At 41.4% G+C, this 14,527-nt stretch overlaps 2 protein-coding genes across 2 annotated transcripts; both read left to right on the top strand.

The window, feature by feature from the left end:
* Nucleotides 1-274: 274 nt before the first annotated feature.
* LOC138942328 (hyaluronidase-like) lies at nucleotides 275-3,066 on the top strand. Its single transcript, XM_070312482.1, has 5 exons — nucleotides 275-848; nucleotides 1,335-1,546; nucleotides 1,705-2,131; nucleotides 2,557-2,761; nucleotides 2,832-3,066. The coding sequence occupies exons 1-5, from the start codon at nucleotides 799-801 to the stop codon at nucleotides 2,994-2,996; spliced, it is 1,059 nt and encodes a 352-aa protein (XP_070168583.1). The 5' UTR covers nucleotides 275-798; the 3' UTR covers nucleotides 2,997-3,066.
* An 879-nt stretch (nucleotides 3,067-3,945) lies between these two features.
* LOC138942255 (uncharacterized) lies at nucleotides 3,946-13,889 on the top strand. Its single transcript, XM_070312357.1, has 4 exons — nucleotides 3,946-4,275; nucleotides 11,449-11,537; nucleotides 11,863-12,087; nucleotides 12,542-13,889. The coding sequence occupies exons 2-4, from the start codon at nucleotides 11,454-11,456 to the stop codon at nucleotides 13,184-13,186; spliced, it is 954 nt and encodes a 317-aa protein (XP_070168458.1). The 5' UTR covers nucleotides 3,946-4,275; nucleotides 11,449-11,453; the 3' UTR covers nucleotides 13,187-13,889.
* Nucleotides 13,890-14,527: the final 638 nt, after the last annotated feature.

Here is a 14,527-nt window from a genome sequence, read left to right as displayed (position 1 = left end):
TTTTATATTAGCGAGTAGTTATGAAATGTATTCTTTAATACACGTATTACATACCAAAAGAATATATTCCTCATCGCTAATATTTTTACAATAAAATATTTCTTGTAATTGCAAGAAACTCGAAAAAATTTCTCCGAATTGCGAGTAGCCATTTGATGATGATATTTACTATTTACTATACTTATTCACCCTGATTGCTTTAAAATGATGGAAAATTTTTTGTTTTAGAAAAAAGAAGAGAGCCTATTTATTTTGTAAAAAAAAAAAAAAAAAAAAAAAAAAAATACGTCGCCTTTTATCATATGGAAAGTTCTTGACGAGGACATATATCGATCTTGCGTCGTGTTTAATCGCAATATTAATAGGCGTCCATCAAGAGCCATGAATGATTTGCCAGCACCTATATACCTTTTCTACAGCAACCTAGTAATAAACAAGAGAAGACAATAAAAAACCCAAGGGGAATATATGCAAAAGGCGGAAACGTCGAATCATCAAACAATACCCGGAGCCAGATAACACTACGAGGCGTGGACGAGTAGGTGGGGAAGACACGAGACAGAGACGATGTGAGGAATAAATACTGCCCTGAAATCGAGCGGAATTCAGTCGCATGCTTAGTGTACTAACGACGTTAACTCTAGTCCTTGTTCATGCGCGGATCTTTATTGTTTGGCACTACTTTACCAATTGATTAATTAGTAGCGCCTCGACACCACAGGACTTTCATCCGTCAGTTTGTAATTGGCCATCGGAGCCCACGTAGATCTACTGCGAAAATTGATCGAGCAAGCTACGATGCTACTCATCTCTATCTTCGCGACCATTGCGGCCGCCAATTTTTTCGGGTATTTTTCACTTAAATATATATTATAATTCTTCAATCCTTCCGAAATCGCGAAGTTTGTTCGAAAAAAGTTCTGTTTTATTGATAAAGTAATTAAAGTAACTTGTCGTTTTTCATCGATATGTTCGTTAGATATAAAATGAAGCGTATTTTAGTTTTATTTGTTGTTAAGTAAATGCATTCTTCTGCGGTTTTATCACATACAAATATAAATGTTTTATTTTAAGTTTTAGATATTATATTTTCTATTTATAAATATCTGTTATAAGCATAGTCGCATTTTCGCAAAAACAGTATGTCATTTTTGAACTGTTTTAATTTTTTTATTGGACACTTGGTATGTTACTGAATTATTTGATGCGAGGATTGCTAACACAATTCTAGAAATTTCATAAATGCAAAACGTACGCGAATCTGGCGGCCCGAAAATATCTTATCTAACCGGTGTCATTGTCCACGAGTCACCTCGTGTTTCTACTCGTGTCAGTCTAGGCGCGACGACCCCCGAGGCAGGCAACCCGCAACAATTTGACGTTTACTGGAACGTGCCCAGCTTCCTATGCCACAAATACGGCGTAAAATTCGAGGATCTCAAGAATTTCGGAATTCGTCAGAATGCGAATGACAAATTTCGCGGTGAAAAAATCGCGATTCTTTATGATCCTGGAATGTTTCCGGCGCTGTTGACTGATAAAAATGGTAAATTGAAAGTAGTTGTCGTCAAATAAAAATGTTCCGAATCTAGGAAAGATTACGAGACATTTTTCAGACATCTCTTTGATATTCTAATTCTTAAACCTTATTTTCAACTCTTTGAACTCTTATATTGTGACTCTAATCAGTCGTTGTACTTTCAGGAATTGTAACGAAAAGAAACGGTGGCGTTCCACAAGAGGGTGATTTGAAGAAACATCTCGAGATATTTCGGAAACATTTGATCAAACAAATCCCTGACGAGTCATTCAGCGGCGTCGGTGTGATAGATTTCGAGAGCTGGCGACCAATCTTCCGACAAAACTGGGCCTCTCTCGAACCTTACAAGACTCTATCTATAAAATTGGAACGTGGAAAGCATCCTACTTGGACCGATGCGGCCATCAAGAAGGAAGCGAAGCGTCGCTTCGAGAAGTACGGTAGAATATTTATGGAGGAAACCTTAAAGACAGCAAAGAAGCTTTGGCCTAACGCCACCTGGGGTTACTACGGTTATCCGCATTGCTTCAATCATACTCCTGGCCAACGTAGCGCGCATTGCGATCGTCAGACCATGATGGAAAACGACGAGTGAGTAAAATGTCCGACGAATCGATAATTCGACATCTGATAACATGTGTATAATTTAGTAGCATACACGTGTAAGTGTGTCATTATGTTTTACGCGAAATGTTCACGGATCTCTCGTAGATAATCTCGCGGTATTTACAGTTTTAACATTGAAGTCGGTATTAACTTGTAGCCTCATCGCCTGATAAAATTTATGAGCATATTGTTTAATTCGCCGGTTGATTTTACGATGTCATCCCGGATATAGGACGATCACGGATCGCAATTACGATATTTATGGTCAAGGTCGAGGATAATGCGGAGCGCTAAAAGCCGGAGCGATTTGCAGTTTCACACCCGCTGTGTTATCTAATCGCGAAGAGCGATAAAGGAGAGGTCGGCTTTTTAGAAGACCGGATAATGATGATGGGTAATAATTTTCGTAGAATATCTTGGCTCTTCACACTCGAGGACGCGCACATGCCTTCCGTGTACTTAAGGCAGGAGATCAAGGAGATGGATCGGGTGGGCTTCGTGAAGGGCAGAGTGTCGGAGGCGTTGCGAATGGCGGAGAAGAGTTCCCGCAAACAACAAGTTCTTCCCTATTACTGGTTCAAGTATCAAGATCACAGGGATAATTTTTTTAGTAAGGTGAGTTCTTTCGATCTTCTCGAGACGTCTCGAAAGTATTAATATTGATCCCAAAAATTTGTCTGCGCAGAAAGATACGGAGAACACGATCAACATGATCGCCAATCTCGATGCTGGCGGCGTGATTATTTGGGGCAGCTCCGAAGATACAAATTCGGAGGAGAAGTGCAAGAATCTGCAGCAATACGTGAAAAACGTGTTAGGGCCGGCGATAAAGCGGATCAAGCAACAATAGTGCATTCTTTGATAGAAACGACAATTTTGCATGTTTAACTAACAGTACAAATAATTTTTATTTAATTGAATATTTTAATGGAATTTTATTTAATTTTTTATTTTCGTTTAGTTCATGTTTTAACTTCTCAGTTCCTAGTTCCTAATAAGATTTGACATATTTTTGTTTTTTTCAACATTTTTATGTAGACATAACTTATGGATTTGAACAAATGTAGGCAAAATTTCAATCTCTAAAAAAACTATAAATTTTGGAGAGCCCTAAATGGATATTAGGAACTACAGACTAAGATTGAGAGAGAGAGAGAGAGAGAGAGAGAGAGAGAAACTGTGTGAGCAAGAGAGGGAGGCACGATCGAGCCGCCAGTTTTCAGCTGTTCCAGGTTCGAAATTCTTGCGGACCGACAGTAGCCCTAGCGATCTCGTTAACGTCGATGGAGGCGCGTAACGTGGCGTCCAGCTCATCATTCCTGAATCCTCCTCTTCGTCATCTTCGTAACCTCCGCGTCGAAATGGACGATTGCGCGTAGTAGTCTTACGAATATGGCGAGGACGATGAGCGCGCAATACGACATGTTTTACTGGTTCGCGATGTAACGCCTCGGGCGATGTACTTTTTTACAGTACGCGCGACGCGTTTTCTGTAGAGAAGAGGTAGTAGTCAGCAGATCTCTCTTGCTCACATACAGTTGATCTCTCTCCCCCTTCTCGCATTCGCCTCGCTGTTGCCCTCGTCCTTTCTTTCGGCTCTGTCGCACCTGCGGAGAATGTCGATCTCGAGGCGCGAGATCGACGAAGAGGGAGAACGGAACTGGAACGCGCGGCGCGGAACGGGAACCAAACGCGCGCACCGCGAGTAGAAGGAGAAGCTGAAGGGGAACCCGGTGGTGGAGGTAGAGGAAAAAGAAGAGAAGGAGGCGGCGGGCGGGCGGGAGGTGGTGGAGGAGAACGGAACACGAGAGATCGGCAGCACAGTTTCGTGTTCAGCTTAGCTCGGTTCGGCTCTCAGTCTTGTGATATCGGGAGCCCCCAAGTACTTGAAAGGTCGAAGTTGTCTCGTACGCACTACTTCGAACCATCGGATCCATCTGGCCGGGAACAGAGAGCTCGGAGGAGCCCTCTCTCCCTCTCTGTTTGTTTGCGAGAAAGGCAAGATTCCTGGTCGCCCCAGCGGTGACTAGAATACCTGTTGCTCTAGGTGCTCGCGCGAGAAAACCGGCGGCGCGTTGGTGCGCAGTTCGCGGCGAGACAGCGACAACAACGGTAACGTGCAAACCGAGGTGAGTGACAGTCCCTCTGCAGAAGATGCAAGGCTTCCCGGATCAGTGATAGACTTGAGACGCCAGCGTCGCTCGACTCCGATCCACGTATATTCATTTTTCATCGGCTGCTGCGACTCGAATCTGATCCAGCTGTTGGCGAACAGCTCGCGAAAATCGCTGACTCGTCGGAAAAACTGAAAAGAGTCTGCATTCAGCAAAAGATCGTCTGTCTCTTGCGAAATTCGAAACGCGTTCGTGCTCGCGTGTATTTGTGTGCATGTGCATTCGTGAATGCGTGCGTTTCCTGCGCGTGTGTATATACACACACTCATTGACGTATAAGTGTACGCGCATCGTCCATATGCGTATATACGCGCGATCGACGTACTCTCATTGCTTCGGAATTCTGAATAAATCGACGAAAGATTGCGAAAGTTTCGGTCCATTCGATGTGCGAGATTCTATATTAATAACTTAGAGGAAATATCAGATGTAGGCGGACTCAAATAATGGTTTAAATTGTATAGTTTAAATTTCTTTAAATTTCTTAAACATACATTTTAACTTTACTGATTCTTTGGCTATGCCCTTTCTTTTAAAAGCGTAATCTTACGCTATCGCTTTTGAGCTAGTAAGCGTCTCGAGAGAGCGCAAACCATGTTGCCTCCGCTGTTGAGAGAAAATTTTTCCTAGTTATCGACTGGTGTACTTTATGTAATTTAATGCACGAATATTAGTGCGCTTCAAAGCTGGTTGGTTTGTGAATATCTTTACTTAGACATCTCCGATATCTTCCGCTTCGTGGCACGAGGAATCCAACACCAGCTGATCGAGTTACGATGATCGCGGTTCTTCTCCAAAGTGTGGATGAGGGGCCCAAATACTCGAGCGATACAGAAGCACCCTATCCAAAACGCTTCGGCCACTAATCCTAAATGCCCTCAGACCCCTATTCCAGACTTAATGATAGCTCTTCTTAGACGCAACAGTTAAGTTCCAAGCTAAACTGTTGCGCGGTAGCGAAACCATAATCGGTTCCTTTCTAACGGAGACTGTCCGCGATTGGTCCATAGCTCGCAGCTATCGTCCAACTTAATTGGTCGATCTTATAGCTGTCCGACAAGGTGAGAATACGAAGTTTCGATTCCGAGTCAATTACGCCGATCAAACGTTACAATATTTCTCACGGGCATGGAAATACAGTATACCATCGAATAAAAAACTTTATTGAATTATAGTTGATTTTTTATTAGAATATATTGCTAATAATTTTCTTCTTCTTTTTCTCTATTGGAATGAAGTTATGTTATCGAAATTTTGTCAATAAAACACTTGCGTATATTTTCTCAATTACAATATATACATTTTTTAAGTGAATATTATTATTTATTAATTTAATGTGAGAATATTATTATGTTATTATTTATTTGTTAGAGATATTTTTTTAATATGTCGCGTTTAAAACTTTTTCCAGATGAGACTTTATTGACAGTCGCTCGCGAATTAATTTATCTTTCAAAATATTTTTCTCTATATGAGATATTGAGAAAGTACTTTCTTAGAAGAAACGATGACGCGCGTAACTAGGTATTTTTTTAAGCAACAACACCGATCGAAAGGGGACAAATAATTCGCAATTTGTCCCTCCTTGTTTTTCGCGTGAGTGAGGAAAAGAGAAGAGTGCTAAAGGGGTCTCCGCCGCGGGCGAAAGGGTGGAATCAAAGGGGAAAGGGGGGAGGGGGGGGTGGTTTAGTAGCGCCAGAAGTAGCGGACAGGCTCGAGGAAGACGAAAGGGCCCGTTTTAAAGAGGCGAGCATTAAAAACAACAATGTCATTACATTTTAACGACCTGTTCTTTGGCTGTGCCCTCCCTTTTAAGAGCGTTCGTTTGCAGGTATGTGGTCCGCGCGCTCACGGGGGCCAACCACATCGCGCCAAGGGGGCCCTTAAAGCGTCGCGCACACGAGTCGCGTGTGCTGTGCGCACGCGGGGCCACTTTCGTCGCCTACCCCCACCTGCTTTCAAGATACGATATAAATTAGAAGTTAGAACAATGAAACGAAAGCCAGGGTAACATAACTTTTGATATCGAGTGTAGAAGTGTGAACCAAGAAAAATAAATTCCTTCGTCTATTTTGTTTTTATATAGATATATAAGAAATATTTTATATAAAAGATATACTTTTTGGCGAATGAAAAAGAGTAAAAGAAAAATATTGAACCATTTTTTAATACAATTTTATCATAAAGGAATGGAGCAAAGCTTGTGTAAGTCTTCTTCCGCCTGGCTCGTTCCCCCCGTCCCCTTCTCACGGGCACCGTTGATTCGTTCTCCACACGCGTTCCGGACACGCCGTGCAGCTCGCGAAGAATTAGTATGGGCGAAGAAACAAAAGCACGAGAAAAAAAAACCGCGCACGCACGGAGGGGCACGGCGACGGCGAAGAAGAAGAAGGAGAAAAAAAAGGAGCCGAAATGGCGCCACACGTCCAGCGTGTTTTCGGGGCATCCCCCGGTGCTGTTGGCAAACTCCTTTTTTCGGCGCCGTCCGTCCCCCTCGCGCGCCCGCCCGTTCCTGGTTCTCCCTTACGTACCCTACGAGCCTCCCATCTCGTTTCTTCGCTCGCACTCTCTCTCTCTCTCTCTCTCTCTCTCTCTCCCTCTCTCTCTCTTTCTCTCCTCTTTTCGGATATCCTCGCGCAATCCGCACCCTCGTGCGGCCGACTCCTCTTTTATTTTCTTACTCTCCCTCGATCTTTCAAGCTCACCCCGTATCTGCGGGCCATCTATTAGTTCGCCCAAGGGATCCCGATATCCCAAAGGAAAAAAAAAAAGGAGAAGAAAAGCAACGGAAGGAAATAGAAAGAAAAATATCGGGCGCGCCGGCGTCCCAGCCAAATGTGAAATTAGGGTATGTCAAAACGGGAGGTGGAGATTTTCATTAAAATCAATGGAGGAGATTAAGGGCCGAGACACCTAATTATGGATATATCACTCGCCGTCATCTTCGAATCGCTCGGCCACGCACCGGATCATTAAGTTCGGGAGATTGAACTCCGTAACGGCCGGATCTCTCTCTCTCTCTCTCTCTCTCTCTCTCTCCCCCGGCAAGGTATTATACACGGACCTCCGGCCCCCCTCCTCCCCCTCCACCCCCAGGATGAATATGTACGCGCATGAATTCGACACACACACACACACACACACCAGAAGAGAGGCGGGAATAATATTTTTTCCTGCCGTGGACAGCTTCATCACGAAACAAATCGTCGCTGGTGCTCGCTCGCGACCTGTGACCCTGCATGCCAGACCATACGTGTCGCTTGTAGTTGCCGACGAGGGAAGACCAGTCGAGTTACGCGAGTGAAGAAAGTACACAACAGATCGAAAAGTTTCGATCGCGAATACGCTCGCGAAAGCCTGCGAAATCGCCGTCAACTGCGATTCTTTTTCATCTTTTTTTTTTTTTTTTTTTATTTCTCGATATACTTTAATACCTCGGAGCAAAACGCAGCTCTAGACAACAAATAATATTTGTATTATTAATACTATAGCGATAAAAAAGAGCGTGATATTTTCCTCCTTCAATCTACTTTTCGCGAAACTAAAATACAGAGGACAACAGATAAGTGTTACGCGTGACATGTTGGTTTAAATCAAAAGGATTTCTTATAATTATGAAACGCGTGCCCTTGTAAGGAACGTAATTGATGAAAAGGAAACGCGACGGCTTTCTTGCTGCTGATGTCATCGTTGTGTACAGTTAACTATCTTGACGTTTCAGTTTACTACGCGATCTAATATCTAACGCTCTCAACGCTAAAACGCCTGCGATACGTATCGCCCTTTTATAACGAACGCATCGGGCGCTGCGCTGTCGACGGAGGATAGATGAAGAAGAATCAACGGGAGAGAGAATCGATGGAAAACCGTCGGGGATTTCGACCGTGGCACACACATGGGCGGACAGGCGCGGCGCTCTTTGTGCCGGCACCGCCTAGGCTCCAGGGCGCGTCAAATTTGCTTGAAAATCAAATTAATCTCGCGGCTGGGTGCAGGACCCTCTCTCTCTCTCTTTCTCCATTCATCTCCTCTTGCTTCGACCCTACTGTCCTCCTGCTTTCTTCCGTCGTATTTTGCTCTCTCTGTCTCTCTCTTTCTCTATCTATCTTCTCTCGGTATCTCGAGGACACGAGCAAATCGAAAGCACGGGACCGAGATGGAGGCGAAGAAGGAGGTGGGCCGTAGGTCCTCCGTGCCACCGACACGGACCCAGAGGCGAGAAGAGAAGGTGGCGCAGCAACAAAGAGCTTTGGACTTCTGGCTGCGGCCGTCACAGGGCCGTAGGCACTTTATTTCATGGCGAAATGTAAAAACTTTAAATATCTATATTCGTACTTTGAGATGACGAGGACCATTGGAACGGGAAGGTTTGAAACTGAAAGAACTCTGGATCGGAGATGTGACTCTTCATCGAGTTATATGTGGAATAATATATTGGATATTGGTTAATAAAATTTGAATTTCTCTGGATTTCGCTTCTGTACGAATACAAAGGGACGGACAAATTTAATTGACCATAGTTAAGATTATGAATATTAAATGTTTGGAAAATAATATCGATTGAAACTGCGAAACCTGACAATAATTGAATTATGTATATTATGTATAAAGTTAAGCGTTCCGCGAGATACAGTATAAAATTCATGTTTACCGGCGATATCAAGACGCAAATGCAAGACTTTATATGCATATCGATTTTATTTATTTTCCTTGTCTTTATTTTTTTTTTTTTTTTGTTATAATATCGTTATAAACGCCGGGCCGATGACATAGCTCTGTCGCATCTCGAAAGTCTCGGATCGATCGAGATTCGTCGAGTCTCGCTCGGGTACGTCCCTGCTGCATCCTATTCGGTCATTCAAATCTCCGCTCGTAGAAATGAGACGGGCGGCCGCATCGTGTTGCCCCACACCTTTGCGGTCTCGAATCATACAGGGTGATTCAACAAGAATTACTCGAGAGGCCTAATTTTTGAAACGTGATACGTTTCTCCGAATTTCTCAAGTTGCATCCTGTAAACAAGAAGAACCCAGGCAAGAAAAAGATCTATTCTCGCGACACGATAAATTCAACGATATTATCGAACGATCAATCAATCTCGTCGTATATGATGACAATCGCGACGATGATGTTGATTCTCTAGCCCAATATTTAAAATATAAATTGCTATTTTCCTCCAAGTCGTTTCTGACAATCAGCTTCTTCAAAATTCACGAAATCAGCGCAGTCCTGATTGCACCGAGGTTTCTGGGAACTCGGAATAAAAGACGGGAGATCGGAGAGATTTTGCGTGATAATAAAAGGGAGACGAAGGAGTTGCGAAGAAAAAGATCCTCCTGCGTTCATAGGAAGGACGGGAGGGATACCGGGGGAAGTCGTGAAATAGGAGGAAAAGGAAGGAAGGACGGAGGAGAAAATGAGGTGACGCGCGAGGAGAGAGACGGAGGGGTAGATCGGACTCGAAATGCATCGCGAAGGAAGACGACCAAGACGAAAAGTCGATCCTCTCTCTGGAAATGGCCGGCGACCAATTGTCCGGCAAGGGACAAGATTCTTGCTGTTGTCAGGAATTCAGCTCGCGAGTCCCCGACGAGGACGATGAGCGAATCCTTCGAAGGACGGCGGACGCACGAGAAGAGTACCTATGCAACATCGCGGGATCTCACGATTTCACGACAGTTCCTTTTTTTCGGAGCGGCCGAAAAAGCAACAAAGCCAACGTAATTGGAACCGCGTCCTCCTGGTTCGACACTCGTATCGATGTAGCTGCGGTTGGATCGCGGAAGATTTAATTTTCGACAAGTCGAAACGCTCGTAACTTGAAACTTTGTGTGTTCGATATAAAAATCTGTACATTATTTTCTTTAAATGCGTGTATTTTTCTATAGATTTTATTATATATTATCCACTTTCTTTTTATTCTTCTGCCTGCTTCTTCAGAGTTGCCATCAACGTTTGCGCTCATGTGTGTACTATGTATGATAATCCTTTTTAGATTCAAATTATCTTAAAAGACAGATAAATTATACGTTACGTGTAAACTTCATTTTATTCCTTTACGACGGCAAAGTCTTTTTGTTTGCAGAATCTTAATCTCCATCGTTTTTTAGCTTGTTGTAAAAATTTAAACGGAGGGCACGTTCTTCTATCTTTTATCTTTCGCGGGCGCCTCACATCCAAGCATTCCCTGGCTTTAAAATTATTTACATCGCCGGAAGGAGCGCATCTCCAGGATTCGTTGCTTTAAATCCGCCGCTATTTATGGCGGGGACGTCTACGACGAATTCCCGCCTCTATCCGCCAAGCTTCGAGGATACAAAATCTTCTTTTATCTCGAGATCTCGGAAACTTAAACTCGAGCATGCCACATCGAGATCGGGGGATCGGCCTTAACTAACGATCTATGAATGAACCATCGTCGCGCCATCGTCCGACAACGAGGAACCCGTTCCCTTCGTTGGCGCCGAAACGAGCGGACCGTAACTTTCGACGCGTCCTTTTACGGATACTTGGAGATCGCGCGCGCAAACCATTTAATTAACTTCCCGGTAGTGAAAGTAGTTTATTTGGGTATTACTATCTGCCTCCGTCACATTTATAAACTTTACACAGTTGCTCAGAGATATTGATATTTAAATATCACGACTTAAAAATCTGTTTCCCGCCCTTCCCTCCCCCCATCTCATCGATACCATATATTGATATATATAAATCTCTGTGACGCAATTTTGACTGGTCGTTGAACTCGAACGCTTGTTATGAGAGCATGTTATCTTAATGATTTCTAGCTACGTCACGGCGACAATTATTCACTCCGAATAGATAATCACGATCTCCCAAGACATCTGACACGCATATCGGGGACTACAATCGTTCCGCCAATTCGTAGAAATGATCAAAATTTGCATTTAGGACCAGCTCTCTCTTCCGTTGGCCGTTCTACTCCCACCACGCGATAATTCTTCGTCGATATAAATAAATTCAAGATCAAATAAATTATGATCGAGTAAGCTTTGTTATTTTTTTTTTTTCCGGAAAAATTATGCTTTTTTTTGATTATCTGAATTATTTTACTTGACGATTAGATTGAAAAGATTCGGATATCTCTGTTTCCTTGTACTGTTTCAGGAATCATGGGGACGATACGACGGCTGTCCACGACGATGCTGTTGTTAATGATGCATTCCGTTCAACTCGATGCTCATCGTGAACACAAGGTTCGTTTTTGATTGTTAATGAAACCTTTTAAAGTTAACAAATTTCTTTAATAGTATTTTCCTTAACTACAATTTTTACGAAAGAAAAACTTGATATATACATATATTATTTAATTCTTTTTATTAGTAAGTAAGATGCAGGTATATACAAGTATATCATTTCGATCCTTTTCGTATCTTTACCGATAAATATACAACGTTAATAATCTTAAAAATTATCATTGATAAACTACGATATGATATAGTAACGCATATTCTTCAGCCAGTGTAAATTTAAATAAATAGATATATTAAATAAAACTGATCCTATAATAACAATCTTCAGGTTCACAACATCGTGCTATATCCAGATAAGCATAGCTGGTGTAAGACAACGCCGATAAAACAAGTGGTGACATGGCCTCAGTGCTCTTCGCAGGAATTGGATAATAACGTATGCGTCGGCGCTTGTTTCTCATACATGGTCCCTCATAGCGAGCCATCCGCACCCGGTGATCTCATAAGACCTTACTGCGATTCTTGTCAACCTTTGGACAGCGTTTGGCACACTGTGAGTATATAAACACAGGGTATTCAAATATGATTGATAATACGATCGTGATAAAATTTTATCTTCTTTAGAAATTACATTACGTTACGCTTGTTTCTTAGATTTTGCCATAAATGATTTATATGTAAAAAAGATTATCAAGTTAATTAAAAAAAAAAAAAAATTTAACGCTATCATTTCCCCTTAATCTAATAATAAGCAATTCTTAAGCACTTGATTGAGCCGCGCGTAATAAAGTTGCGCTCTATCACGTATAATATATTTCTACAAGTATATACGATCGATAACACAGTTATTGATCACTTATCAAATTATATATGTATCTTATAAGTTTGATAACACAAATTTATTCATAGATGTACAAAATAATAAGATTTTAAAAGGGTTAAAAAATTCTTTTTAGGTACTTTTTTAATTTTCTATTATCAAGAATTATTTTGTATAATTTTTTTAGGTTACGCTAGATTGCAAGGACGAGCAGAAAAATCCAGTGACCATGCAGAAAAAGGTGCAGATTATCACAAACTGCTCCTGCAGCTCTTGCACGGAAACCTCGAAAATCAAACCGGACTACAACACTTTGCTGCAGTCCTTGACGGAGGAGAACTTAGACAAGAACGTGAACGTAGCGCACGAAACACCAGATTTGTTGCTGGATCCGAATTTGAATGCCTCGAAGAACACGACGAGAGACGGAGCTCAGACTAACGAACGATTCCTTCAGCTTTTCAAGAAACTGAAAGAATCGCAGAAACTGGACGAATCCGGTTTGAAGGAATTCTCCAAGTTCGAGGAGGAGGAGATCGATTTGGAGAAGCTGCGGGAGCTGTTCAAAAAGTATAGCGAGGGAGACGAAGAGGAAGGCCAGCACGAGCATCATCGTCAGCATCAGCATGAGCATCAGCACCAGCATCAACATCAGCAGCAACCGCAACAGCACCTACATCGCGGACCCCATCACTCTCTGGTGCTAGATTCGGACGTGAAGGAGAGGATTGACGTGGAGCCGCATTATCTGCATCCCGCCGTTGCCGGCCAAGAGATCAGTTATCACGACAACATCCTGGTAGGCAAGGAGAAGAAGAAGAAAGATTTCTAGAAACTTGCCGAAGCGTAATTCGTCGTCGAACGGATGCCACCTTTGTTCGCCATGCTCGAAAAATTCGTAAAAGTGGGTCAAGATCCTTAGAAAAAGCGTATGTGGTTTAGGTATTTTGATAAGCGAACAATTTGGAGCTAGTACGCTATCTGATTTTGATTCTTAAGTATTTATTTCCATAGCAATAATTGGTCCGGATGAGATATTAATTGTTGATATATATTTATTGCGAATCATGATAAAATTATTTTTGCAAAAGATATCTTTTATATTTTATATAAGAAAGCTTATATTATATGATACCAGAAACTAACATGCGAATTAAAAATAAATGTGAATACAATGTTTCCAAATTAATTATATTGGATTCGCTGAGGATGAGAAAGAGAAATAGCAGGAGCGTAAGATAAAAAGTAAAAGGATTGAGGCGTATTGAAGAAAATTTTAATATATATTTATATAATTGTTATTGTATTAATTAATTATTTAAAGAGTTGCAGAGCACAATTGGGTGTTTAACTCGACTTTAGACACATAGAATGACGCTTTAGCATCAGTCGAGATCTACATCTCGAACGATGAACATACGTTCGAATAATACTCTCGAGTCTGAATATCAGTCTTGACATGACGTCAATTACTATGACGTACGCATTGTATTATTCTCCTAGAGAATAAAGATCGTCGATGGTACGTATTACTTATTTCACTTATGCCTCTTTGGTGATTCCCATATAATGTAAATATTTTTTCCTCATTTCTAAGAAAATATTCCTTATTCTTCTTTTTTTCTTTCCTTACAGAAATTTTATATTTATTGATAATAAATTATACCAAGCGCGACATTATGTCTAAAATTCGAACATGTATTTTTTATCCTTTGCATTTACTTTGCTTTCAAAAAAGATATTGTACTTTTCAAACCTAATCTTTATCAATCTCCGTAATTTCCTTATAAGGGTTTTCCCTCATGTGATTTAACATAAAGGTATTTTGTTTGTTTCTGTAGATAAGCTAATAATGCTTCCAAGCGAGTGTTCCGTTCGATGACATATGAATTACGAGATGTTTTCTATTTGAAATTTTTCATTTGCATAAACGCATTAATACATACACTTATACACTAGTACTTGGAGCCTTTTTAGTAAATTCGATAAATAATAGAAAGATATTTGGATGTAGCTGTGTATAGGATTATCCAATTTATACAGATGAAAAATAATGTTTATAAGAATCAATTCAACGACGTTTGTTGACGATCCAAGAGTGGTCCAAAAAATCCCGATTTTCATATAAATCCAGACTGACAGACATCACAAATGTTTTTTAAATATATTAGAT

This window comes from Polyergus mexicanus, unplaced genomic scaffold, assembly GCF_030449975.1.
Source record: "Polyergus mexicanus isolate NDT 795.1 unplaced genomic scaffold, iyPolMexi1.0 SCAF_22, whole genome shotgun sequence".
Lineage (NCBI taxonomy): Eukaryota > Metazoa > Arthropoda > Insecta > Hymenoptera > Formicidae > Polyergus > Polyergus mexicanus.
Note: the sequence above shows the minus strand (reverse complement) of the source record. Positions and strands in the feature narration are given on the sequence as shown.